Here is a 27,110-nt window from a genome sequence, read left to right as displayed (position 1 = left end):
ACAGGCTATGAAACATTGACAAATGTCTCTGTAACCTTTTAGATGTATGGCTTTGTGACGGAGATCCTGCATTATTGGAGTCAGCTGTAATGACCGCAGGTTGTGAAACAATGACAAAAGTCTCAGTAAACTTGTAGGTGTAGGGTTTGTGGCAGATCTCCTGCAGTTTCGGGGTCAGAGGTAGTGACCGCAGGCTATGAAACAATAACAAAAGTCTCGGTAAACTTGTAGGTGTAGGGCTTTGTAACAGAGTTCCTGCAATATCGGGGTCAGAGTAGTGACCGCAGATTCTGCTCTATGAAGGTATATACTGACTGAATGCAAGAAGAGACAACAGATGGGAAGAAGGCAAGAGGAAACGAGGCTATCCAAAGAGATGGATGAATTCTGAGAGAGAAGATCTGTGACAGTCCAGCATGACAGTTGAAGATGGTAGGTGAGTGACACTGAATAGAGAGAGATTGTGACAGTTGACATAACACCCTCACTCTATGTAAAAAATAGGGATTGAGAATGGTCTCATCAGATACATAGGATAGTGGGCAGATGTGAAGTTTGATGCAACTCTCAGGACATTTGTGTTGTATTAAGCATGTGCTAGATGTTCTTCGTTCCCCATTGCTGCAGTCCTTACTATAGGGTATAGTCCGCATCCAGTCGGCCCGAATACCAGAGTATAAGGCTGACGTCGGTCAGGGCGCATTAGACTGACGTCAGTACGTCAGGGTACTAATGCGCATGACCGACGTCATATCCTCAGTCTTTTTTGCCGCGTGGTCCGATGCAGAAGCAGTTTTGCGAGTGCAGGTTGGCGTTCTGAAATCTTTCAAACCGGAGTTTCAGACCGAAACAGAGTTGGCTAAGTACCCGTGGGGAACATTTTGGTTTTTCTTGCCTCAGTATTTTACCGGATGTCAGAAAAAGTGAATAACTGTATTTCTTGTGGGAAACAGATACCTCATAGAGATTACCATACCTTGTGTATACCTTGTTTAGGGCCTGAGCACGACGTTGTTGGTTGCCGCTCTTGTGCTAGGTTTAACAAACGCACTATTAAGAGGAGGTTAGACTGTGCCAGGTTAGTGTTTGGGAAGCGTTGCAATTATAAAATGCCGTCGGATGCTCCCCAAGAAGCGCAAGGACAAAACAGCGAAGCCTAGGGTTGATGAACCGCAGTCCCGGACGCCGGTTCTTTAGGAGGCTCAGTGGAGCCAGAGGTTTTGCCAGGAGTTTCCATGGAGTCCCAGGCAGAAACTTTACTGTTACAGGATGTGCCTTCTCAGGAGGTAGGCCAGGCTGAGGGGGCTTCTCAGGTGACTGTTCTTCCCTCTCTTCCCAAGGTAGTTAGAGCCTCTCCTTCTGTTGCCAAAACTTCTTTGAGAGGTAGGCCTAGTTTAGCTTCAGTGGGGGCTTCTCCTAGCATTTCGGGTTCTGTACCTAAGAAACATATGCTTAAAATGGCAGAAGATTTGATTACTATGATTAGAGGTTCTATGCCCCCGCCTGATAAGAGGCCTAGGGTGGAACCAGAGTTTGATAGTTTTGAACAGTGTTCAGAGGCTTCAGGGTCTTCTGCGGAAGACTTGCAGGAGTATCCTACTTATTCTGATTCTGATGTGGATGATTCCACTCCTACAGCTACTCCTCCTGAGGATTTCTCATTTTCAGAGACTCTGCATTCCATGAGGGAGCACTTTAAATGGGAAGGCCAGGATTACTCTGATTCCAGGAAAAGGCTTCGGAATTCTTGTTTTTACCCCAGCATAGGCCCTTAGCTATTCCTCCTGTGTTGAATGTGGTGGAAGATGTTTTGCAGAGGCTTCCTGAACCCTGACTCTTTGCCTCCTGCTCCTGTTAAGCCTGATAGGTATTATAGGGTGCCCAAGCTCATAAGTATTTGTTTAAGAGTCCTAGGGCGGACCCAGAAACTATTTCTCAAGGCCCTAAAGGTGTTAAAGCTTCTGTGGTTAAAAATCCTGTTCCCACTGATAAAGAGGCAAGGGCTTTGGATAGGTGGGGAAAGAAAGTGTATACTTCTTCCACTCTAGCCATGAGAGCATTGAATTGTCAGTTTCACATGCTAAAATATCAGAATTACCTCCTTTCACAATTGAAATCTAAGGTGGATGCTTTGGCGGGAGGTATTGAGTGTAAAGAGTTGCTGGATTTGGTTCATGTGTCTGAACAAGTGGGTAAGCATTCTTTGCAATGTGGTTTTGATGCTGTACAGGCCTCCTCGAGGGTGGCCGCTACTAGTTCTGTTCTTCGCAGGCATGCCTGGTTGAAGGATCAGAATTTAGCTGAGCATGTTAAGACAAGGATTTTGGATGCTCCTTTACAGTCTGATGTGTTGTTTGGATCGCCTGTGGAAGCAGTTTTAAAGAAAATGGAGGACAAAGCTAAGTCTATGCAAACTGTTAAAGATTTTTTGCAGGTGCAGCCACCAAGTTTAGTAGAAATTGGCCTGCTAAGGGGTGGACATATCCTGCTTATGATTCCCAGTCTAGGGGTAGGTCTAGACGTGGTAGGGGCAGGGCTCAAGGTTCTTTTAGGCCTAGAACAGGGAGTTCACCTGCTCAGACTTCTGGTGAGGGCAGGGGTCAGTCCTTTCGTAAACAGACCCAATGACCTGTCTTTTCAGCTGCCAGTAGATTCTCGCCTGGCAGCTCCTTTGGGAGGAAGACTGTCTCTTTCAAAGAAAATTGGGATTTAATTACTCAAGACAAATGGGTGTTGGATATCATTCACCACGGTTACACATTTTATTTCAATACAATCGTCCATTTCAAACGCATCCCACCCGTTCCTCCTCCACAAACAAAAGAGGCTCAGAAGCAAGTTTCTCAGTTACTCCAAATGGGGCCATTCAGCCAGTCCCTGTATCAGAAAGGGGCCTAGGATTTTATTCTCGCCTGTTCCTAGTACCAAAGAAGGGGAACACGTGGAGACCAATTTTGGATTTATCTCTCCTCAACACTTATCTGGACATTCCCAAGTTCAAGATGTTGACGTTACAACAGCTTTTACCTCTGCTGGGCAAAGATCACTGGATGGTAACTTTAGATCTCAAGGAAGCTTACCTTCATGTGCCTATAAGGCTAAGTTGCAGGATGTATCTGCGGTTTCGAGCTGGAAATTCTCATTATCAGTTCTCTGCATTGCCCTTTGGCTTATCTACTCCAGAGTATTCACAAAGGTTCTGGCTCCAGTGATAGCTTACTTCAGGCTTCAAGGAATTCAAATCTATCCTTACTTGGACGACTGCCTGATTCTGTCTCAAGAAAAGGAAGACCTTGTACAGCATCTGGAACATGTTATAGCAGTGCTAAGATGCCTAGGGTATTCTGTGAACGAAATAAAGTCCAGTCTAGTACCCTCTCAAGACATGTGCTTTCTGGGTGTGAGACTGAATACAGCAGCCCAGATGGCCTTTTTAACCCCGGACAAACAACAGAGTCTATCACTTTACTTCCATCAACTATCTCATCAGTCCGTGCTGACTGCAAGGACAGTCCTTCAAGCATTAGGGTTCATGGCATCTTGTATTCTGGTGCTTCCCAATGCCAAACTGCATATGAGGAAGCTACAATGGTATCTCAAAATGTATGGACACAGCACTGCCAGGATTTGGACACTGTCATTCAAATAATACCTTGCCTTCAAAAAGAATTTTTGTGGTGGGCTCAGGAATGTCACCTAAACAAGGGACTCTCTGTGACCCGCCAGATCAGATTTTAACGACAGATGCCTCGGACATTGCTTGGGGAGCTCATCTAAATGGAAAGTGGATACAAGACAAGTGGCCTGCCAGACTACTGCATCTACATATCAACATGAAGGAGATGTTAGCAGTCCAGTTTGCATTAATGGCTTTCAAGGAGTTACTTCTTCCAGGGCAGGTGTTGATTCTAACAGACAACACAACTGTCATGTGGTACATCAACAAGCAAGGGGAACACATTCTTATCCTCTATGCAGGCAAGCAATGATTTTATGGGAGACTGCGCTAAGCTTGCAACTAACTCTTCAGGCAAGGTTTCTGCCAGGAGCACAGAACTCCTTAGCAGATGTGTTAAGCAGACAAATCATGGATCCCCACGAGTGGAAACTGGATCTTCATGTATTTCAAAAATTGACAGTGTCATGGGGAACTCCAGACATAGATCTGTTCGCTTCTCCTCTAAACCACCAGCTGCCACAGTATTGCACAAAGGGGTTTCATCACACAGCTTGGAAAGTGGATGCTCTGTCTTTCAGTTGGAAAAACCTTCATGTGTATGCCTTTCCTCCTCTACCTCTTCTTCCAAGGGTACTATTAAAGGTCAGACAAGACAGGCCAAGGATGATTTTGATAGCTCCAGATTGGCCTCGGCAACACTGGTACCCACTCCTCCGAGTCTGGTAAGGAAGCCTCCATGGCCTTTGCCTCTGATTCCTCATCTGTTATCTCAGCAGGATGGTCATCTGCTCAATGTCAAGCTTCACTCTCTTCATCTAACAGCCTGGCATATTCTGTGTTGAAACACAGCAGGTCTCAACTTCCTCAACAAGTTTTAAATGTGATTATGGAAGCTAGAAGACCTAGTACAAGGAAAGTGGAAAAATGGAAGAGGTTTTTATTTTGGAGTACAGCAAAGAATTTGCAGGTTTCTGAGCCTAATTTGAGTGCGGCTCTTCAATACCTTACTGAGTTATTGGACAAAGGTTTGTCCTTCTCTTCTATTAAGATTCATGCTGCAGCAATTTCAGCTCACTATGATTGTGACCCACCATTGTTTTCACATCCTTTGTTCAAGCAGTTTCTTAGAGGGGCAAAGAATATAAGGCCCCACGTAGAGCTCCTACTCCTGCTTGGGATCTCAATTTTGTGTTGGAAAAACTTACTCTACAACCTTTTGAGCCTGCGGCTACTGCTGAATTGAAATACTTGTCATGGAAGACTGCTTTTCTGTTGGTTATTACTTCTGCAAGAAGGGTGTCTGAGTTGCAGGCCCTTATGGCAGTAGAGCCATTTTTGATTTTCCATAAGGATAGGGTATCATTACTAATCCTTCCTTTATGCCTAAGGTGGTTTCTAGTGTGGCTTTAAACCAGTCTATTCATTTGCCTACTTTTTATGCAGACCCCCAAGATAAAGGGGAAAAGATTTTGCACACTTTAGATGTACACAGGCAATTGCGTTATTATTTAAGCAGGACTAAGGATTTTAGGCGGTCTCAGCAGTTGTTTGTTTCTTTTGCTTTGAGTTTGCAGGGCAGGCCTGTGTCAAAACAAACTATTTCTAGGTGGATTGGCTTTTGCATTGCATTTTGTTATTCCCATCATGGCAAAGAGATTCCAGCTGGGATTAGGCCTCATTCCACTAGGGCTGCTGCCACTACAACAGCATTTCTAAGGGGGGTGGCAACTAAGGATATTTTGGAAGCAGCTACTTGGAGTTCAGTGCATACTTTCTCTAAGCATTATCACCTTCCTATCTACTCTAAGTCTAGGGCTGGTTTTGCCGGCTGTTTTGCAAGGCATGTTGTCAGCTCCTGCTTCTTTATGATTTGCCAGCCTCCCTTACCTCTGCTTTGGGATTCTACCCAATAGTAAGGACTGCAGCAATGGGGAACGAAGAACATAGTACAGTTTTGTACCTACCATAAATGTAGATGTTCGAGGATCCCATTGCTGCAGTCCCCTCCTTCCCCTCTGTGTTTAGGGGTGGTTGTGTAGGTGGGTTTCATGCTTATATATTTTTTTATATGTTCTTGTATATATTGTGCATATTTTTGGTGCAGGTATTTTGGGCCTTGTCTTTTTAGGGTCTTCTGACATCTGGGGCAAGAAAAGACTGAGGATATGACGTCGGTCATGCGCATTAGTACCCTCTCTGGTATTCGGGCCGACTGGATGCGGACTATACCCTATAGTAAGGACTGCAGCAATGGGATCCTCGAACATCTACATTTATGGTAGGTACAAAACTGTACTTTCCCATTCAAGGTAAGTAACACTAAGTTGTAGTTCTCAGATGGTAAGACTTTGGTCTTAGCAGCCAGGGGACATCAACTACTGTTACGACAACCTAGAAATTAAAAACAAAGTCTTTGAATTGTGAACTTATTTCTTGAATGCTCAGCCTTTTGGGCAGCCTAGAATAATGTTTCAGTATGTAATGATGTGAATTGTAGTTAATATACCTCCTGTTGAGAGCTCTGTACAGTTGACCACTTTGTTATGTTGTTGTCTTTTATAAGATTGTAAATTATCTGGAGCTTTTCTCCTTGAGTCTATACTGAAAATGGGCCTGTGGCTCAGCTGGTCTAACCTGGTTAACAAATATCATCTTTCGGCTTATCCTGGTTAGGGGTCACCACAGTGGATCACCGGTCCACTCTTGATCGGCAGTGGAGTTTTATGGTTTCAAGTTGCCAGCCCAGTGTCCAACCTTCACAGGAGGCACACACACACTCACGCACCTACCTGCATGTCTTTGTTGCTCACGCAACAGTGGGGAGGACATGCAGACACTGCACAGAAGACACTCCAGCCGAGAAATGAACCAAAAAACCTCTTGCTGTGAGGCAGCAATGCTAACCGCTGCGCCACCGTGGCCTCTTGCTTAATAAATGTGTAGTTTTAGCAAACTGCATCTGTTGACCACATATTTTTGTGACTCATAGGCTTTGACTGTGCTAAGGGCTAATTTATAATCGATGACCTTATTCCCCTCCGTCTCCATGCTTTGTGAGCAAAACTATATTCACTTTTACCTTTCTCAACACAGTGCTTAGGGAAGAATTCTGTACTTGCATCACATGGATTTAGTAGTTTTCTTTTTGTCATTTAGACAAAAACACAGGACAGTAGCTAGGGTACTTTATTTAGATTTGACTGTCAACTAGGTGTGGAGATTGTACACTCAGTATCTGGTTCGACTACAAGGTTATGAAGGTGTGATTGAATGGAATTTAGTCTCATCACTGCCTTCATCGGCCTTGACACTTGGCTTTTTGAAATGTCCCACTGCATAAGAGGCAGACCAGATTAAAGTTATTGAGAAAGACTCCAGCTTCATAATTCACGACAGTTTCTCTAGCATTTGTATTGGTATAGTGCAATAGCTAGCTAGAATCTTTTACCAGATGTCTTTGTCTGAAACCCCAAAACTGGGTGTCTTGTGCTAAGAGCCTGTAAAGTTAAATGCACATGTAGTCTTCGGTGGTACACTGTACTGGAAGTTGATTTTAGATTTTTGTGAAAGTATTCTGCTCAATATTTTTTCATTTAAGCTACTACTAATTAGTGCATTTCAGTACAAATTCTTGTTGAAAGAAATCCTCGTGGTATCTGTGACTTACAAGGTTGATGTCTTAGTTTTATAAGTAATAATGATCTGTAGAAGTTAAAAAAAATGTCCTCAAAGTAACATACATGTTTTTGTTTGTTGTAGGGTCTGCCTTGCAGAAGTCTATCAAGATAAACAATTGATAGAGGAGTTCTTAAGCAGAAAAAGTGACTACCAGAATCCCAAGGTACAACAAAAACATTTTCACTAATAAAGTTAGTAAGCATGCTTATGATGCAACTGTATTAGTTCTTAAAAAAGTCATACTTAATGAAGTAAGGTAGCAGTTCTGGTAGAAAGGCATTTTGTCATGCAGTTCAGTGCTGCTTAGTTGCTTAAATTCATTCTAGTGTGTGTGAATGAAAACAACAAGCACATACTTGTAGAGTAATATATTTAAAACATTTGAATCCTTGCTGCAGAACTGCCCCGTAGGTGGAATTCTCGCCATTTTTTTCCATAACAACACTATAAAGTCCGTCTGTTACTTTAACAGGGACCTGCACTGACATACAACACTGATGGAACCTTGAAGGGGACTAGATCTGCCCTACTTCAGTTTTTTCTTTCTTTTGGCACAAGACAGAAAGAAAGAAAAATTCAGTAATCTCAGAGATTAAAAAAGTACGTTTCACTTGATTCTAAATCAGGATTTCAGGCACTAAAGTAACTTGCTTTTTGTTTTTGTTTTTTAACTTTAGTCAGCAAACTTTTTAAAATAAGTTTATCTGCAGTCAAGTTCTCTGTCAGTCTGCAAGATGATGGAATCATTTTGTTCTAGAAGTATAAATGTAGCCAGAAGATGGTACCTCAAGACAGGCATTTGACTGATGTTTGCATATAATTTTTTAGGGTTCATCATCAAACATAATCCTGTGAGGTTTTCCAGACATTTAATGCCATCACCCTGTAAGGAAGGGCTAGCATTATCTGTGAACATTTAAGCATCTTATTGGTAGCATCATTTGGACGGTGATATTCATCTAGTGGTAATAAAAGGCATTTTTGCAGGTAGGAGAGGTCTTCCTTGATCTATCCATAAAAGAGCAACCATCACTCTTAGGATGAATGTCAACATAGTGCAGCTGCCAAAACTTGAAACTGCTTGATGATCAGTTATTTCACCCCACAGTTTTCTCAGAAGTTCAGAAGGATTTGTCACCATAAACAACCCAGCAAGATGGACTTTATTGACAAAGCAGAGATCTGATACCTCCATGATAATGTCACTGGCTGGGGCATAAAGCTTTCCTCATTTAGGGAGAGAGGGACGGGAACAGTCCCAAGACTGGTTGAGGCTGTTTGGAATCCTTTTATTGTGGCCTCTTTCATCACTAACCACTTGTCACTGATGAAGTCTGTGGAAATAAAATCTGTATTCCTTGACCTGAAACCTTACAGCACCAAGAATGCCTGTAGGTGTCTTCTAGTAGCTTAAAAGTCCTGGTATACTGAGTAAGCAAGAGGATATCCGTGCAGGTTAGAAGTAACTAAAGTAGCCCAGAAAAAAATTGTTGCTCTTTGTTTTTCTGTTGGGACAGCTTTGTGTCTTGGTTTGAGCTGTTGAGTTTCGTTAGAAGACAGACTTTGTCAGTTTTACTCATTTTATTTCAGCAAGGAATATCTTTATTAAATTATGACATATGACATACGCAATCATACAATGAAAACAAACCACATTGACATAATTTTAGTTGCAAAGATTAGACATCACTTATATCCAGTCACTGTCACTCAGACATTACACAGCTTATTCATATCCTGCCTTCTTGCACACTTCATTCCTCCTCTGCTTGTATTGTTTCAATAATTTCTATTTTTTCTATGTAATTTGCTCCTATACTTTTCTAAAGACCCAGTTCCAATTATTTTATCTCTGTTACTGTATTCAATTTTTAGTATAGTTGATTTAGACTTTAATTGTAGTGTTACTATTTCTTGAGCAAATCAACTTGCCATTTCCATTTAATATTTTGGAAGCTTTATCTAACTTTGAGGAATCTGGAGATTCCTTGGCTCAAGATCCCAAGGGGAATATTTTAATAAAGCACTGTTAATGTCTGTATGATCTATACATTGATAATGAGTAAATAATTTTCTTTTGCTCTTCATGATTTTTTTTTTTTTGTTTTTTGAGAAGGTCTTGAGCTTGAAGATCATTACGACAAGCCTTTGGCCTAATCCCATTGTCAGCTTGCTTCTGTGCAGGTAAAACCATGCCATCTTTTCTAGGAGATCTAACATTTGTCAACCTTTTAAGGAAGCTAAATGAGCAGCTTGGCTTCCATAACATCTGTATTGGTGGACATGCTCCGTAAATGATAGAGTATTAAGGCCTCCTGGAGACAGAGTCCATTGATTCCTTCTCTTTTTCATCTCATTAAGTCCAAATGAAGCTTCAGTCTAAGGTTTATAGACCTGACGAGAAGTAATCTTCTCTCAGCACTGTACTTATTTGTGGACTAACTCTCAACCTCTTTACTAGGCAGCAGTTTATAGTTTACAGTGTCATCTCTACTTGCTGACTGACCTTTGCCAGCTGAGTGCAAGTCCCTTTATCTTTTAAGGGGAAAATGGTCTTTGTGATTTCATGTCAGAGCCTATGTATTTAAAATCATAGTACATATCTTCTTAACTGTTTGAAACATTTTCAAACATATCACTAGGAGTTTAGATTTTTTATTCATTATGAGAATCAAACAAAACTCCCTGGGAATTTTCTGACTGTTGTGAGGCTTAGTCCCAGCCCAAGGATAATATTCAGCACTTAAAACAGCAGTGTCAGAATGATCCCTTTGTTGAGCATAACCTTTAATCTGAAGTAGGATTGTTCATTTGTCAGCAACCTGTGGGTTACGGATCAGATATCGGATCCGAGCCAGCAACTTGTTTCAAGCTAATGGATCCGAGCTCCTAGCTCCTCCCTTCACCCATAATCCCCTGCTAACCCTCCATGACCCCAGATCTAGTTTGCCGCGCTTGTGATGGCTGGATCCTTTTTTGAGCTCTACAGATAAGTGGGAAAAATTAACTTTTTATAAGTATTTTTCATCAGGAATTTGTTTTTTAGTTTAAATTAATACTTGTAAAGTGTGTCTGAGTTAGGTTCCTTATTTTTTAATTAATACCCTCCCTTCGCTGGTCGCTAGTGTGTGAGTGTTTGTTGAGTGTCTTTTGGGGCCTGTGTGTGTGTAGTTGTTTTTCTTTTTCCTTTTTAGTTTAAAAAAAAAAAAAAAAAAAGGAATGGCTGAGGCCCCAAAAGCCATATTTGAGTGTGGCCATAAGCTCTCCCCGCTGATGGCCACACTCTTGGGGTTGAACACCTCACCTCGGGCTGTACTATCTGTGCAGCGTTCAACCCCAGGGCACTGAAAGAACGGAGGTGAGCTGGTCCTGGCGGGACTTTGCTACCTCTGCTGCTCCCGTGGCTCCATCACAGCCTGTGGTGGTTGCCACTCCTGCCCCCATGCCTCCGACTGGGACTCAAACTCCTGCTAAAGTGTCGGAGGACAGGGAGGCCAGGAGGCCGAGACCTCCATTTCGGCCCTGCCAGCTCTTCTCCCTCCACTGCTTCTAGGTCTCCTCCTCCTCGGCTCCGATCCTTCTTTCTCCCGGGGCCCGAGGAGGAGGGTCATTGAGGCGGCATTCCAGGCCTGCCTCAGTGGCCTCTTCGAGATCCACTTTCAGCTTATCAGATGCAGACTTGGACTGGATGATGCGAAGGTTCATCCAGGCCCATCTTCAGATGGGAGTGCTCTTGCCCCCCTCAGGGAGCTCGGCTTTTTTTTCCACCCAATTGCTCCTTCTCCCCCGCTACCCGGTTCGGGCGCTCGAGCCGAGCAGCCTTGGAGCCGGGGTGGGATACTTCAGATCCGACCCCGGATCCGACCTCGCCGTGGTCCGAGCTCGATCCGGGATTCAGTGAGGTCGGAGCGCACTGGTCCCTCGGATCCGATGGTCTCGGCGTCTGCTCTGATCCCTTCATCGGATCCGAGTGGGAGCCGACTTTTGGATCCATTGGAGAGTGTCTCGATGTTGTGGAGAGGGCTCTGTTGAGAGCATCTGGACCCCCGTCCTTGCATAGACTCCTCCCTGCACTCCTTCTCTGCTGGGCCAGGCTTCCATCACCCGGCCAAAGGGACAGCCTGCTTCGATGTCACAGATAGTTCCATTGGAACAAGATGTTGCTGGCGAGGCCTCCTCAGACAGTCCCCCCGAGGAAGCTCCCCGCAAGCATAAGTGCAATGAGTCCTTAACCAATGACACGGACTTGGAGGAAGGGGAAGGCTCCCCAAGATCACCCTCTGAGGATGTCTCCTTTGGAGACATCATGGAGATGCTGAGAATCAGAGGTGGGTGGTCTGCCCCCAAGTCTTCCTCTGGCAAGTCCGTGTTTCTGGAGGCATTCGAGGCAGGCCTGTCTACCTCCTGGGTGTCCACTCCAGCCGACCCCCTGGTGGACCTCATTACCACCAGGGCTTGGAAGGATCCGGACACCATGGAGCCAATACCGAAACGACCAGATAGGATTTTTAGCCCCCTCAGACTGGTCACATTGGCCCCTGTAGATGCCATGTTGACGGCGGCAGCCACAAAGAGGGAATTGGCTCAGGAGAGTCCCTCAGTCCATCCACCGAGCAAAGAGTCCCGTTTGAGGGATCGCTTAGGGAAGTGGGTCTTTAGTTCAGCGACCTTCTCAGTAATGTCTCTGAAAATATGGCACGTCATCAGGATGCAGCGGGATCTTATCAAAGAATACGCTGCATCCCCCCCTGAGTCCATGTCGGAGGAGGATAAACAATTGTACTCCACCCGAATGGCCACTCTGAGATCTATTACAAACACTTCTGTCGGCTGTTGTCCCACGCCACAGAGGGAGCCGCTAGCGGAGCAGGCCTAGTCATGAGACGTCAGGCCTGGCTCGGAGCCCTTTAAAGCATCCTTTTGATGGTTCTGCCCTTTTTGGCAAAACAGTTTGCTTGTCCAGAGTGAGAAGGACGGGAAGACGTTGTCTGCCATCGAGTCCGCTTCTCTGCTCCCCAGCGGTCCTTTTCAAGGAACCAAAAGGGTCAGAAGAAGATGTGGTTCCGGAAATCACAACATTCCCAACCAGCTCCGGACAACCAGTCCTACCGTGGCAGAGGTGGACAGGGAGGACATTGCCCCAGGGCAGAGGCGAAATTTTGGGTCCAGAGAACCTTTCTCTGCCCTGAGGTTGCCCGGCTGCTCCACTCTGGAGGCAGTCAAACACCTAGCAGCATGGGAGTCCATCACAACAGACCGCTGGGTGCTTCGCATCATATCCAGAGGGTACAAAATACCAATTCTTCATGTCCCCCGATCCAGTAACCTCCCCGATGTACCACCCGATCACAGGGAGGCCGCAGCCACAGAAATACAGCAGCTGCTAAGAAAAAAGAGCCATCCAGCCCATCCCCCAAGACCAGCTCGGATTAGGGTTCTACTGCAGGTTCTTTTTGGTGCCAAAAAAGATGGGGGATCTGAGACCCATCCTAGACCTTTCCCGCTTGAACCTGTCAGTAACCAAGGAAAAATTCCGAATGGTCACTCTTCAATCTATCCTCCCCCTTTTGAGGGAGAACGATTGGATGTGCTCTATAGACCTCAAGGATACCACATCTTAATGGACAAGCGATCCAGGAGGTTTTCGGCTGGGAGCCAGTCACTTCCAGTTCAGGGTCCTTCCCTTTGGCCTCACCACAGCCCCCAGGGTGTTCACCAAAGTGTTAGCAGTGATTGCGGCCCACCTGAGTCTCCAGGGAATTCAGGTCTTCCTGGACGACTGGCTCCTGACCGCACCAACAAGGCATCTACTTTGCTCGGCCAGAGACTTCTTTCTCCATCTAGCCCCACAACTAGGCATTACTATCAATGTCGGCAAATCTGTACTGGCTCCAACACAGATCATAGAATTCATAGGTGCCAGAATAAACACCAGAGATTTGCGAGCCTTCCTAACTGCCGAGAGAATCAGAAATCTACAACTTCATGTGCGGGTTATCCTTCATTCAGAGGCTTCACCAGCGGAATTGATCCTGAGGGCACTAGGCTCCATGGCGGCAGCAATTACACTCCTTCCATGTGCCCGTTTGAACATGCGAGTCCTGCAATGGACTCTGTTAGTGCAATGGTCCTTCCTGTCCCTTCCTCTCCACCATCCCATTGCTATCAGCAAGGCTTGCAGAAGGGCGCTACTATGGTGGCTCCAAGCATCGAACTTCCATACGGGCCGTCCCTTCTGCACCTCTCCCCCTATCGCCACGGACGCTTCCCGCCTCTGGTGGGGGGGCATTACTCAGGCAGGACAGTCCAAGGCACGTGGAACGATACAGAGACCTCCCTGCATATCAACGTTCTGGAGATGAGAGCGGTGCTGTTGGCGTTGCAAGCACTTCACAGCTTCCTCCCCGCAGGAACGATTGCAATTCACTCGGACAACATGTCAGTGGTCTGGTATATAAACAAACAGGGGGCAACCAGATCTTATCCTCTTTGCCACGAAGCCATGAGAGTGTGGGAATGGGCGATCTCCACCAACCGCTTTCTGATTGCAAAGCACATTCCGGGGAGGACCAACATCCTAGCGGACAAGCTCAGCCGCACCCTTCTTACCCCTTATGAGTGGTCTCTCAATCCTCTAGTAGCGAAGCAGATATTCGCAACATGGGGGCAACCCTGCTGTGTTCTTTTTGCATCTCCATCAAACACCAAATGCGACAATTTCTTCGCTCTAATCCCCCCACCAGGGGAATCTCCAAGAGATGCTCTGGTGCATGGTCTACTCTATGCCTATCCTCCTCTTCCAATGATGATACAACTCTTACAGAAAGTCTCACGATTGGGGAGCAAGATGATTCTCATTGCCCCATTCTGGCCTCGACAAATTTGGTTCCCTTACCTGTGGTCTCACCTTGTGAATCACCCTTGGATTCTAGATCCCATTCCGGATCTCATCTCCCATCCATTGGACTTGCCAACTCCAAACCTGGGCAATCTGAAACCGACAGCTTGGTTGCTCCAGTTCCACTCCTAGTTAGGACTCCCGGTATCCCTTCACCAGTCAAAGCCATCCTCGTGGCAGCACATAAGCCCTCCACCAGGAAAGTGTATCACAGCAAATGGAAACGTTTTTCCATCTGGCAATCTAGATCCCTTTACGGCTCCTCTTCCATCCATTTTAGACTTCCTAACTGAACTCTTTCAAGAAGGCGCTAGTTGTTCAACTGTCAAAGTGCAATTGGCAGCCATTTCTCATTATCATGTGGGACATGTTACAGGGCCCTTGATGTCAGCCAAATTGTGTAAAACCTTTCTCAAGGGTACCTTTTACTTAGACCTCCTGTAAAATGGGATCTTACTTTAGTTCTTCAAGCCTTGACTGCTCCACCCTTTGAACCCGCTGCTTCAGTGGATCTCAAATTCTTGTCATGGAAAACAGCATTCCTTGTAGCCATTACTTCAGCGAAAAGAGTGTCAGAACTTCAGGCTCTTTCTGTAAAGCCTCCATACCTGATTTTTCACCCAGATAGAGTGTGCCTCAGGATCAATCCCTCCTTTCTTCCCAAGATAGCATCAGAAACCAACATAAACCAATCCATAAATTTACCGGTTTTCTTCCCTAAATATCAAAGTAAGGGTGAATACAAGCTGCACTCATTGGATGTTCATAGGCAGCTTCATTGTTATACTCATAGGACGGCTGGCCTTAGACAATCTGACCAGCTGTTCGTTTCCTTTGCCAAATTTAACTTGGGGAAAGCTATCTCTAAAGTATCTTTATCTCGCTGGATTTCCCAATGTATCCTACTGGTTCATCAAGCCTCGGGTAGACCCACACCAGAAGGAGTTCGTGCTCATTCCACTCGCTCCATTTCTACTTCTGCGGCTTTCAAGTCTAGAGTTCCTTTGGATGATATTTGTTCTGCAGCCACTTGGGCTTCATCTCATACCTTTATCAACCACTACAAGCTAGACCTGCTTTCTAGAGGGAGAGCATCCTTTGGCTCTGCGGTGCTTCGTAATATCCTTCCATGATGGCCACCCAGGGTGCAGGTAGCTGGGGACTCTGTCCCACAGGTTGCTGACAAATGAACAATCCTACTTCAGATTTAGAGTTATGTACTCACCATAACGTTCCATCTGAGTAGGTAGTTCATTTGTCTGCTCCTTCCCCTGACCTTCTTCGGATCTATTAGTTTTTAGATATCCTTTGTTGGATATATATTGAGAGGCAAACTCGATATGAGGTCATGGAGGGTTAGCAGGGGATTATGGGTGAAGGGAGGAGCTAGGAGCTCGGATCCATTAGCTTGAAACAAGTTACTGGCTCGGATCCGATATCGGATCCGTAACCCACAGGTTGCAGACAAATGAACTATCTACTCAGATGGCATGTTATGGTGAGTACATAACTTCTAATTTTATTTTATTTTTTTTTATCTTTCTCTCTTCTTTGCTGACTAACCATCAAGCCTTCTCAAAAGTACATGGGCCCATACTTTCCCTGGTGGTATGGGATCAGCCAACAGATCCACGAGGGTTGAGAGCCTCTCTGGGAGGATATAATCCAGACAGACATCGGGAACAATGGCGATGTCATACAGGAAGCATTTATTTCTGTTATGGCCTTAAACCCACCCCCAGATGGTGACACACATACCTGCTTTATCACAGGGACTGCTTAACACTCCACCAGTTCACCCATGCTCACTGTTTTACATGCTAGATATTGGAGCTACCATCACTGGCTTGGGCATCCACAGTGCATACTGCTTATGGACCAGCTTCTGCTTTCAATAGTTTGAACCCTTTGAATCACACCATCAGAGCAGCAGGCAAAGCCAGCAGGGAAGTCACCTCCCTCCCAAGATGGACATTACCCAGCCTCTCAGTCAAGTTGTCTGCTTTTTGAACCCAGGTCGGATGGATTGTAGTTAGGGCTTTTTCCCTCTATGTCAGTGGGTTGGCTGGCTGTAATATTTTTGAAAACCAATATCAAAAGAAGGAAGAGTGCCCGATGCACACAAATGAAACCGCTAATAAATCCAAAACAGGCACTTGAGAAGGAGCAAACCAGCAATGGTCCATATTATCTATAGTCTAATGGACAAGTGAAGAGAACTTTCCAAACAGTGAAAATTTTCACAAGAAAGCTCTGTAGCAAACGCTATGATAATTCTCATTTCACAGTTTTGGAGTGTAGTATTGCTGTATTCCAGGGACTGTCTCTCTCATTAAGGTTGCTTGCTTACTTCAGCCATGTTGCAATTACAGGAGAATCTATACAGCATAAAGGAGATGTTGGAAAGAAATCATGAGAGGTAGAAACTGTACAGTCACAAACTGTAGATTACTACTTGTACAGGTTGGAGAGAAAGCAGGAATAAAAAATGTTGAGTGTTTGCAGCCTATAGCTAAAATATTTGGGAAAACCACTTAATTGGAGTCAGTTTTTGGCCAGTTCCATTTGTTCAGAAAGATGTAATGCAAACCTTTGCTCTAGATGGCCTAGATTTGGCTGGTGGCCTGGATGCTGGGGGAGCTGGCATAGGGGCAGTGGGAGAGAGAAAAACTGTAAATCCGAGCTTTCATCTGGAGTCTTACTGAAAGCTAAGAAGGTGCAGTGTCATAGTAATTATAGTTAATTCACTTTTGGCAGCGACAAATTTGGTTTCCTCACTTCAGCCTCTGTTAAGGTAATTTTAGTTTCTAATCAGTTGAATATTTCAGATACTAGGTTCTTGAAGCATAGTGCTTGGATCCTGAATACATAGTTGGAGCCAGTTTCCTTTGGCTGTGCTTAGAGTATACTAGAATTATTTCTGCAGTAAAATGGAAACAATTTGTCGTTTCATCAGTATCAAAATGTTTAGCCTCTTTTCATCTTAACCAAATATCTTGAAGTACTTGGTGATCTATTCAAATTTGGATGCAAGTATTCCACAGTTAGTGTTCACCTTTCTGTAGTTTTTCTTAATACTGTTCAGAAAGAGATTTTGGAAGATCTAGATACTTCTAAGACCTTTCTTAAAGGACTGTTCACCTTAAGTCTTCTTTAAATTGTCTTCCTCTGTAGGATTTAAATATGTTTGAAAGGCTGGTATTATCACTCTCTAAACATCTGGCTTCGTGTGACACAATTGTTTCATCTTAAGCCATTATGTCAGTAAAACGAATTTCAGATCTTAAAACTTTGCAGTGTGAAAAACCTTTTCTGGTTATTCCTAGCTTATACCTTTGAGAAATAAGTCAGATTTGTTTTCCAGAGATAGTTTTGGAATGTACCTTGTGTAGGCATTTTCTGTTTTCTGGTTAATTCTGTCCAGGAACAGGCCTTGCTACATAGATTGGCTCTGTGCAGGGCTTGCACATGTTAATTGTTGTGCCTTAAGGAATTGGGAAATTAAACAGTTGTTTACTTATTTTGCTGAAGATGGAGAGTGCATCCTTTGGCAAGAGAATCTTTACCTGGAGTGGTCTGGCCCATTCATCTTCAACGGTAGCTTCTTTAGCTGTGTGTTTCAAGGGAACCTTTGCCCCAGGATAACTGTGTTGCTAAGACCTGAATTATCACTATACTTTTATAAAACATTGCATTCTGGATGTTCAGTCCAGAGCCAGAATTGGATTTGGAAGCTGAGTTTTAAATGGCTTTATCTTTCAAGGCTAACCTTTTTCCTCACCACCTATTTCATTGTTCAGTGTTTGGTGAGTATCAAACTCATATAGAGACATTAAACGAGTTTGCCGACCACTGCTAAGGACTTAAAATCCTGTTGCCAAACAAACATTTAATAAGTGTTTTGAATATATTGAGACTAGAGGTCTTTCTGATCTTCATTGGGAGATGATTCCATAATTTTTCAACCCTGTGATGAAAATAGCTTTTCACCAAGAGAGTACCACACTGACATATTTACAAAACTGCATTTAATTCTGGTACCCAGACTGTTTAGAATGAATTTGAAACCCAAAGTTGCTGATAATGCAGCATTATTTAAACATTTACATACAAGAATCCAGTCCTCTGTAACCAATCCATAATAGGAGTAGTACAGAGACAGCTGTTTAAGTTTGTTTCTGCAACTTTAGTTCTTATTACTATCAACCTGTCTCATAAAATACTTTGAATTTTTTTTTCGGGCTGGATATTCGTGCACTGTTGTTAACACAGGCAGCACCACAATATTCTGTATGCTGTCTTACACAGCCTTGTAAAAGGATATTAAAACTCTTCCATCACAAATAGAGAGACAGCATGGAATGTCTCTAACAAAATAGCAATTTTATTATAACATATGTTAAATTGTCATATTTCAGTCTGTAGCCCACCATTAGATCTAAATCCCTGATTTTTCTGTCACTGTTTATAAAAATGTAATCCATGGAATAATGAAAACAAGGATCATTCAGCCCAAAGTGCAGTACCTTAGTTGTACTGGCATTAAAGACAATGCTCTTATTTAGTAAATTAATCTGATCATTATCAGTGTTAATAATCACCCCAATGCTGGTATCATCCATAAACCTGCAGACTAAAATCTTATTTTGAGATGGTAAGTCAGACATAAACAGATTAAGCAACAAAAATCAAAGAATAGAGCGCTGAGGAGACGCTATGGAGAGTTCAGATGTGCCCTCTTCTGCTTTGTTTGGCAGGGTAATGTGGAGATTGCAAAGGATATATTCGCATTCATAACACATGGAATTCCCGTACACATTCTCATTGATTCCACATCTGATTATGAAGGTCATAGAGAAAGGACCAGAACTCCTCCTCGTACTGTCATGTAGTTGAATGGTTTCAGACAGTGATGTCCCTGTTGATGAACAAAATTCTGCCAAGCCTGTATATTCTTAATGACTAAGCCACCATACAGCCAGTTGCACTTCAGGTTATAGCTTCTAATATCTGGGTGGGATCTCAGAGGTCATTGAGGCCATGAAGATGCCTTCCACTCAGCAAGCCATTTCATTCAAGTGTGATAGGTTTGGAGTTTGAGCAGAGCAGTACCCTGCAGGACTGTGGTTGGTTATCTTGCAGGTGATTTTGACATATCTCAGACACTTGTAAGATTTGGTCCTATTTTATTGCATTGTTAGAGTGCTTGTTTCAGCTATTGGTGCACTTAAACCTTTTGAGGGGCAGGACTGTCACCATGTTCCATCTGGTCAAGCACTTCTTATTGAGATGCTCCTTCTCATGTGAGGGGGAGCCAATTGTTCCTAGTGTTCCCCTCTGTCCATCTCCTGCACATGTAGGATCTTGGAGCTTAAAACACTTATGTGTAGGGAGCTATATCTGTTTGGACATGTGGATGGGTGCCCCATAGGATATCTACAAATTTCCTTCCAATTCTTGTTTCAAAGTTGTTCATGAACCAGTCCATTAATCTTCCAGTTTTCTTTGGGGACTTGGCAACAGAGAGGGTGCTTTACACCTTGGGGTGTGTACAGTAGCTGAAGTTTTACCAATCTCTAATATGGGAATTTAGGATGATAGCCAAGTTGTCTCATTTGCACCTGGAAGAGGGGGGATTGACAGTTGCATTATTCTGTTGCAGTCAAGCAGCTAGCCTAATTTTGGCGTGTTCTGCAGCCAGAGATCACACCATTAGTGGAGTCACCGCTTTCTCTGCTTAGTTCAAGAATATCTCCATTAGCAATGTGTCATGACTACTTGACCTCTGGCACACACATTCACCAAATGTTAGTAGTTCAACCCAGACTCTGGGAGTCGAGTTGCATTAGGAATGTCACAGATCCAGAGCCCGTCTGTCTGTGCTGTAACTTCTGTAGTCATCCATCACCTTCTAGCTTAGTGATAACTGCTGGCAATCAACCCACTGAAGAATGCATGAAAGGAAGGTCCACAGAGCTGAATGTAATGGACATGTTTTTAAAGAATCTGTTAGTTTATGAGAGAACCATACGCTCCTACTTGTGTAACTTGCAGGTTACAGCAGTTGGTATGGATCTGTGGGCATTCTGCAGATCTGATATTTTACAGAAAAAATAACATTGTGATTAGTGGAAAAGCTGCATCTAACAGAGAAGCCATTAAGGAAAGGCAGTCTTGAAAAATCGATAAGGTTAGGAGATACTTGTTATGTGTGAAGCTCCATAACTGATTTTTATGATGTGTGGGATGAAAAGTGTAACTCGTATGTAGCATTTAACAGTTGTAAGGGCTCTCACTGTTGTCAGTGAACAGCAGGGCATTTGAGAGGGTGAAATCCCACAGTGTGGTATGAGACGGTTATTTGCTGTAAATATTCCACACTGTTGTAATGGGAGAGTGCTGTTATTGAATATGGACCAGCTGAGATGCTGAAGTAACTTGGACACAGTTAACGTTATAGTGACTTATCTCAGGCAGGGCCAGCCTTAGCTGAAATGGCGCCCTAGGCGAAGTAGTGCTCCAGTGCCCCTTACGCTCTACCCACAACATACTCACGAAACTACCCTATTTGAGCCACACCCACAGGTAGGTCACTCTCCAAGAAAGCCACTTCAGTAATTTCCTTAATTTAAATGCATAAGAAGAAAAAGATACCTTGTAATGTAGTTAAACTGCAACTATCTTTGTGTACTTATTTCCTTCTTTAAATACCAGAACTGGATCATGTTCAAATAGGGCCCTAGGCAGGGTAGTAGATCACCCCCCCCCAGAGCAACCCCTCTTGCAACAACCCCTTCCCTCCAGCAGCAGCCTCCTCCCCAGCCACCCAGTGTTCCATTACTTGGCTGTTTCTCACCAGTTACCATGCACACTGTTAAAATCTATCAGTGTGGATACTGTTTTCTTATTTACTTCCACAATGTGTACAGATATTGAAATAAAATAATACAAACACAGCCATTTGCTAAACAAATAATGCAGTCTCGCAATGAACACAGACTTAGCATGAGCAGTAAACTTCTCTGCTCTTTAAACTCATACTCATTGAAACGGCAAAACTCACATTCATTAAAATAGCATGAAAACCCACATTCATAAAAAATGCATCTGGCCAGTGGAGGATTACTTTTACCTTTGGGCTGTTTTCAAAACAGACTACTTGCACACACTTTTTAGGGCATTGAATGCACGTATTTGTTCTTTGATTCACCTTCCTGATTGTATTAAATTATATTCCTTGTATAATACAGCACCACTTGTTAGAATGGGTTTTAAATTTGTAGTTTTAAACATTCTTTTAATAACCAATGAAGCAAAGTGTATGAATCAATAACTACCCATTTCAGAAAATGTCAACCATAAAAGGCTACTCAAAACTTCTGTAATTCACCTTTATTTTCATATTATGGGTTTGCTTTGTAATAATGGATTCCCATCTGTCCATATATTTGCCATGTTAATCTTTTTTTATCTTAACAAAGAGTTAAATTTACCTACAATAAATAAAGCAGCCTGCTAAATGTTAATAAAATAATATGCTTACATTTTCCATGCACTTTACAATTCTAGAGTAATATCTGAAAATTGTAGCAGAGAGCCCCATTGAAGCCTTCAAACGTACCTACAAATATGTTGTGCTCTCTTATGTATTACAACAACCATGCCCCAATTATATATGACGAGAAGCTGGTAATGACATATAACCATTTCTAGCTAACTTGATATTTTCCACAAGCAAAAGGTGCACTTCTTGAAAAAATAATACATTAGTGGAATATTACCGTAATCAACTATATATCCTTGACTGTTTTACTTGGGAGATCATTCAGTACATCATATCGTTTATGTAATAGTAAAGCTTGGAAAATGTTGGCCTAACAATGATTAATTGAGTGTATGCAATAGTAATCTATCTGTCTGTCTATCAATCTATCTGTTTATCTATCTACCTATATATCTAGCTATCTGTGTTTATCTGTCTGGGCATGGCATTGTATAATACTGAACAATTTCAATATCAGCTGAAGTTGTAGTGAGATAAAATTCACATCATACAATGTCATTGACAAGATAATGTATACTACAAAAGTATTGTAGAGTTGAAATAAAATAAAGCATTATAGGGGCAATGCACTATAGATGAAAAATAATAAAAGATAATTTATGTGTATGTATGTACATATATATATATATATAGATAGAGAAGTATAGACACACACACACACACACAATACTGCAATATAGTAACTGCAATATGTCTACATAAATACAGCCTGGAGATAAGACGATAAGTTTATGTGGAGATAAGAAGTAGAATTGTGGAGTTACATGATACTTGTTAAAAAAATAAAGTAAAAAGTCAATAAATGCATAAGTAAAAGGTAAAAGACAGAATAAAACCCTTAGTATAGCCTACACATAAATATTACAAGTGTAGTTAGCATTTGTGATCATCCTTATCTAGCTCAAAACAAGTTACAACAAGCAAGAACAACACATAGACTCTTTAACAACAACAACAAAAAAAAAGCGAGAGAGAGATTGGCACAATGACAGTACGCTGGTATTGCACTCCCAAGTCCCCTCACTTGGATTCCAGGAACAACTCCCACCTCCCTGTCATACTCTTAGAAAAATAAATAAATAAAAGAAAACAATGAAATAAATAAAATCTGCAGAATGCCAGTATGCTGGTACTAACGTCCCAGTTCTCACACTGTGTGCACCTAGCGCCTACTGAGAGCAGCCTGTTACTGAATTTCTCATCTTTTTGGGAAATGACTGTGAAATACCCTGCTGGCTGCAACAGAAAAATGTCCAGCACTAAAAAATACCCTGCAGTACTTTTCCAGGAAGAGACTTTTGCTCAACCAGTAAGCTCTTAGTAATAAAAACAAAGTCTAATAACTCAGCAGGTGACTCACTGTACTCTTAATTATGTATCTAAACTATGGAACACCATCCCAACATACCTAAAACAGACCATGAAGTTTTCTAGCTTCAAGCCCTTACTAAAACATCTAAACCAAACATGGTCATACACATGTGCCTCACCTAGGTAACTTTGTTTTAATTTGTATGCTTGTACACCATAACCCTTTATTACCTATATCATTTTCTATATAGAAACCCTTTCTACCACTCTTTCTACTTAACATTAAAATCAAAAATGGCCAATGGATGGGTGTTCATCCACCAAGCTCCAAAAGTGGTAGCCTTCATTGTAGGTACATGAGAATAAGCACTTGCATAAGAAAGGTGTAATGGATCTTGCACTGACATGGTAGACACTCAGCAGAGGGGTTATATCTGCATAACAAACAAAAACTTGATGGAGCATAGATTATTGGCCTCAGTGATCTGAGAACAGCTGTCAGCCAGCAGGGATCAGATAAGCAAGTAGATCACAGAGGGCATGGCTGATATATGTGTGTGTATGTATAATTTTTTATGTATATATAATATCAGACTTTAAGTGGTTGCCCCATCTACTTCTGCCATTTTCAAGTCATAAACAGCAATTTAATATGAAAAGTAAGAGAAATTGTAACTCCAGAGACAGCAAAAGGCAATACAAAGGAGGAATATGAATAAAATGTATCACATAGTGTGAAAGGTACCATGATAGGGGAAGCACCACACATAAATTTAATGTCCTTCAGAGGATTTTTACTCCATATGTTTTCAAACCTAATCATAAGCTTCATCAAATGCATGGTACACTGCATTATAAAACTAGTATTCCATGTTGCCATTTTCATTCTGATATGATGTCCATTTTCAAGAGATGAACTGAAATCAACAATTAGGAAATATATTTTAATATCTTGCAACTCCCTTTTGACTGCCATATACCATTAGCAGTTAGGAAATTATTCTATTTATCACAACTGATATCTAAGGGTATTTCACCCAAATAAAAAGAAGTTATTGTTCCACTATACTGTAGTCTAATTAGACCAATTATAGAATACAATACCACCCTCTGTATGCCCGTCCTGACACTTCACACAGCTAGAAAAAGTTCAGTGTGCATCATAAAGAAAAAGATCATTGGCTAAAGACCCTTAGCTGTCATGACAGGTTTAAAACCCATTATTTGTCATAAGTTTCTAAAAGAGTCTTGTGTTTAGATCAAGGTCTTGCATTCTGTACGATGAATGATCCACTTCTCTTTGTTGTCTTGCAGCTAAGCAACATACACAGCTTCACTAACACTAGAACTAAGAATTGAAATCTCCACCAACCTGTAAGTAAAACACACAGGAGCTATAGATGTATTGAACCCAAAGTTTACACCATCTCTAGAAGTAAACCACCCTTGTATGTTACCCAGAGAAGACACCCTCATCTTCACAACTAACCTGGATGATTGGAATGAACATCCACAAATTCATCACCAAATGCGCCTGCTCTGCCTTTATAAAGCAGGAGGTACGCTATAAAAGCATGTATCTGCAAGGTACAAATGCTTCTGTGACTTACTTGCCTTGTAATTGCTGTCTTCCAGTTAAGGAATATGTATGTAAAAAAGATAATGCATAAACACTATCACTGTGGAAATGTATGCTTTTTCTATATCTAGTGCCATTTTGCCATTATGAGAAATTAAATCATGGAAGCTTCTGGCAGTGAAAATGAAATGTAGCTATAGATACTGCTCACCATAAACTTAAAATTGATGTCTAGGTGAAACTGTAAAAGACATATAAATGTACCTCTTGATATATACAGTAACAGTACAGCAGCGATCAGCTACTCAAACCACTGCCTGGCTGTGTCTGTGTAATGCTGTCATGACAACACCTCGTTGGTCAAACCAGAGCAGCAAAGACTTGCGAATGTATTAATTCTTGTAAAATTTAAGTCTGAAGCATTGTTATTAACAAGTTAATGCTCCAGACTTACCAATTTGCACTAAAATAACAGTTATTCATCAGTTGATCCTAAGAATGTAATGTCTTGTCTGTGGAAGAAGTTAGTTAACGTGATCGCGTAATACTTGCGGTTGCGGTAAAAGCAACTCATTAAAACTATTTTTTCATGTTAAATAAAATTGTACATATCCAATATCCATATTTTTGTGTAACAGTCTTCATTTTAATACTTGCCATGATCCCCTTAAACATTTTTTCTGGTAAATAAATTTCGATTAAACAAATTAAATTATGCCACATAGAGTTTCAAAGTAAATTGACACTGTGGGTGGGAATAAACATGATGTAATTAAAGTGGGTGTTAATTTTCAACACTGGGATTGTCCTTTTTATTTTTTATTTTATTTATTTATTTTATTTTATTTTACTTTTGTTGACCGGGCTAGTCCAACTGGATACATGTCCATTTTCAGTGGAGCTCAGGATCATGGTAAGTTAAACCAATACAATGAATAAGTTACAACAAATAAATCAAGTAAATACAAATACAATGTTGTTGTTAGGACAAGTAAATACAGGTAAATAAACTGACGCTTACAGGCCCAAATAAAGGAAACAAGAATGAAAATTATGTTTTGAAGAGGTACAGAATTAAACAGCTAGACAAACAAGCAAAATAGTGGCCTCTTGGGTTTATGGGTTAGGTGGAGGCTGAGAGAAGCCTTGGACAGGCAGGGATGATAGCACTTAGTCTGGATTGGAGCAGGGCATAACCATTGAGATTTCAGGTGTGCTCTGAGGTGTTTTTAAACTGGTACTGAGATGGCGTGAGTCTTAGGTTGTTTGGAAGGGCATTCCAGGATTTGCCAATAGAATTGGCATATAGTGCTTCACCACCAGAATTGTTGGCTTTAATGGTCAGTACTTGTAGGCTATTGGAAGACCTAAGGGACTTAAGGTTGGGTGAGTATTTTGTTCAATGCGGGGGTTTTGTCTGGATGATTGATAATTTTAAATGCCTCAGTTAGCTGGTTGAGTTTGAGAATATTAGGCAGTTCTAGCCATTCCAGTGACCTTAGATTTAGGCAGTGATGGGTGCGATAGGGCATTCCAGTTATGAATCTGGCTATGTGATTGTATGAAAGTTTGTTGAGCTCTCTCTTATTGAGGAAGGAGAATATCTGGGAGGCATAAAGGAGTGTGGAGAGGAGGTGGGTGTTTGGTGTGCGGTGTTAAGAAAGCCTTTATTCTATACATTGACCCAAGTTTTTATTGACCGATTTAATGGTTAGATTTACATGCATATCAAATTTAAGATTATGGTCTATGGTCACCTAGTAGTTTGGTGTGGGGTAGATGATGGTGCCATTATTGGAGGACACATGGAAGGTTGGGTTATTGGTGTTGAGGGTTCTATAGCTTGAGCAGTAGCTGGGGTGGGAAAAATAGAAGTAATTTGGTTTTGGTTGGGTTGAGTAAGAGTTTAAGTTCCGAGAACCATTTTACAGTGGAAAAGCAGTTTTGGGTGGTGGCTTTGAGTTTGGCGAGAGATACATCAGAGCAGATCAGGGTGGAGTCATCTGCATATTGAATACAAGTGGCCTTGGGAATCTTGGAGTGTAAACCATTTATGAAGATGGAAAAAGAATAGATCCTTGGGGACACCAATATTGGTGGGGAGGAGGTCTGATAGGCTGTTTTGCCACGTAATAGTTGGTGGTTGACCATATAGGATATTAATTTATTATTGCGGTTGTGGTTGACTGAGTCACCTTTTAACCCCTCTCTTTACTGAACTAATTTAAGTTCCGCACATGATGGCAGAAATTTTATTTATTTATTTATTTATTTATTTATTTTCTACTTGTTGAAGCCAGCCTGATGCTAGCTATAAAAGTGGGAGGGCACTTCCCCTTCCCTTCACCCTATGGTTTTGTTATTTTGTGATGATCTCGGCGCCTTTCACTCAGAAACAGGG

The 27,110-nt window shown here is 42.1% G+C and overlaps 1 protein-coding gene across 1 annotated transcript in view; it reads left to right on the top strand.

Annotated features, from left to right (window-relative positions):
* The window catches only part of GTF3C1 (general transcription factor IIIC subunit 1), a gene marked incomplete in the record, with an annotated part of 1,808,906 nt that overhangs the window by 1,138,861 nt on the left and 642,935 nt on the right, over positions 1–27,110 (top strand). Inside the window, 1 exon segment of the mRNA XM_044089472.1 lies at positions 7,439–7,520. Coding sequence (XP_043945407.1) covers positions 7,439–7,520 — 82 coding nt within the window.

This window comes from Protopterus annectens, chromosome 12.part0 (genome assembly GCF_019279795.1).
Source record: "Protopterus annectens isolate FY-2018-M chromosome 12.part0, PAN1.0, whole genome shotgun sequence".
Taxonomy (NCBI): domain Eukaryota; kingdom Metazoa; phylum Chordata; order Ceratodontiformes; family Protopteridae; genus Protopterus; species Protopterus annectens.
Note: the sequence above shows the minus strand (reverse complement) of the source record. Positions and strands in the feature narration are given on the sequence as shown.